This window comes from Eimeria mitis, genomic scaffold (genome assembly GCF_000499745.2).
Source record: "Eimeria mitis Houghton genomic scaffold, Emh_scaff155, whole genome shotgun sequence".
Taxonomy (NCBI): Eukaryota; Apicomplexa; class Conoidasida; order Eucoccidiorida; family Eimeriidae; genus Eimeria; species Eimeria mitis.
Genome location: NW_013569740.1, coordinates 7,353 through 8,635, shown reverse-complemented (window position 1 = coordinate 8,635; position 1,283 = coordinate 7,353). Strand labels below are relative to the sequence as shown.

The 1,283-nt window shown below is 57.1% G+C and overlaps 1 protein-coding gene across 1 annotated transcript in view; it reads right to left on the bottom strand.

Annotated features, from left to right (window-relative positions):
* EMH_0000910 (uncharacterized protein) overlaps positions 1-1,283 on the bottom strand; it is a gene marked incomplete at both ends in the record, with an annotated part of 3,041 nt that overhangs the window by 191 nt on the left and 1,567 nt on the right. The window contains one exon of the mRNA XM_013495384.1: positions 4-1,283. Within this exon, the coding sequence (XP_013350838.1) occupies positions 4-1,283 (1,280 nt within the window). The remainder of the gene's footprint in view (positions 1-3) is intronic.

The window sequence follows — 1,283 nt, the reverse complement described above, 5'->3', positions numbered from 1 at the left end:
AAGGAAGAGGAGAAGGGAGATATGTTTCTATCTGCTGCTGCTGCTGCTGCTGCTGCTGCTGCTGTTGCTGCTGCAGCTGCTGCAGCAGCAGCAGCTGCTCGTAGCAGCAATAAGCAGATATGCTGCAGCAAGCAGCAGCAGCTTCCGCCTCAGCTAGAGCTGTCCATACAGCCCAAGGATCTTCTTCTTGTGTACACCCCTCTGCTGCTGCTGCTGCTGCTGCTGCTGCTGTCATGCTGCTGCTGCTGCTGCTGCTGCTGCTGCTGCTGCTGTCTGCATGCATGCAGCCCCACTCATCTGTCTCCAGCTGTGTTAGAGGCAGCAGGGGGTCTGCCATAGCAGCAAAGACATCAACAAAGGGGCGGTCTAGCAGCAAGCAACGAAATAAACCCTGCTGCTGCTGCTGCTGCTGCTGCTGCTGCTGTTGCTGCTGCTGCTGTTGCTGTTGCTGTTGGTCGTGCTGCTGTTGGTGGTGGTGGTGCTGCTGTTGCTGCTGCTCATCATGATAATGCAGATGGTTCTGCTGCTGCTGTGGCTCCTGTTCCTCCTGCTGCTGCTGCTGCGCCTGCTGCTGCTGCTGCTGCTGCTGCTGCTGCTGGTGTTTGGGGGTGAACATGCGTGCAGTGGGTGTGGTTGCTAGCAGCAGCGCAGCAGCAGCAGCAGCAACAGCCCCTGCTGAGGCAGCAGCAAGAGCAGTATTATGTGGATTACTGAATCCTAGTGCATGCAGTGCAGCAGCAGCAGCAGCAACATCTGCTGCTGTCTGCTGCTTCTTGCTGCTCCTGCCTGCTGCTGCCTCTTCTCCTTCTGCGTCGCCACCCCCCCGTGCATGTATAAACCCTAAACCCCAACCCTGCTGCAGCAGCAGAGCAGCAGCAGCGTCAAATGCTGCAGCAAGAGGCTCCTTATAAGCCCCATATGCATGCAGCAGCAAACGAATACCACCTGCTGCTGCTGCACCAATGGACCACGGAGACTGCAGCAGCAAAGGAGAACTCGCAGGAATATATAACATATTGCTGCTGCTCCTGCTGCTGCTGCTGTCGCTGCTGCTGCTGCTGCTGTTGCTGCTATTGTAGTTGCTGCTGCTGCTGCTGCTGCTTATGCTGCTGCTGCTGCTGCATGATAAAAAATCAGAGGCAATAGAGCAGTCTATCTTGCTGCCGTTGCTCTGCATTCCCCCCACCATCTGCTGCTGCTGCTGCTGCTGCTGCAGCTGCTGCTGCTGCAGCTGCTGCTGCTGCTGCTGCTGCTTGAAGCAGCCCGCGAGTCGTTTCGGTAGT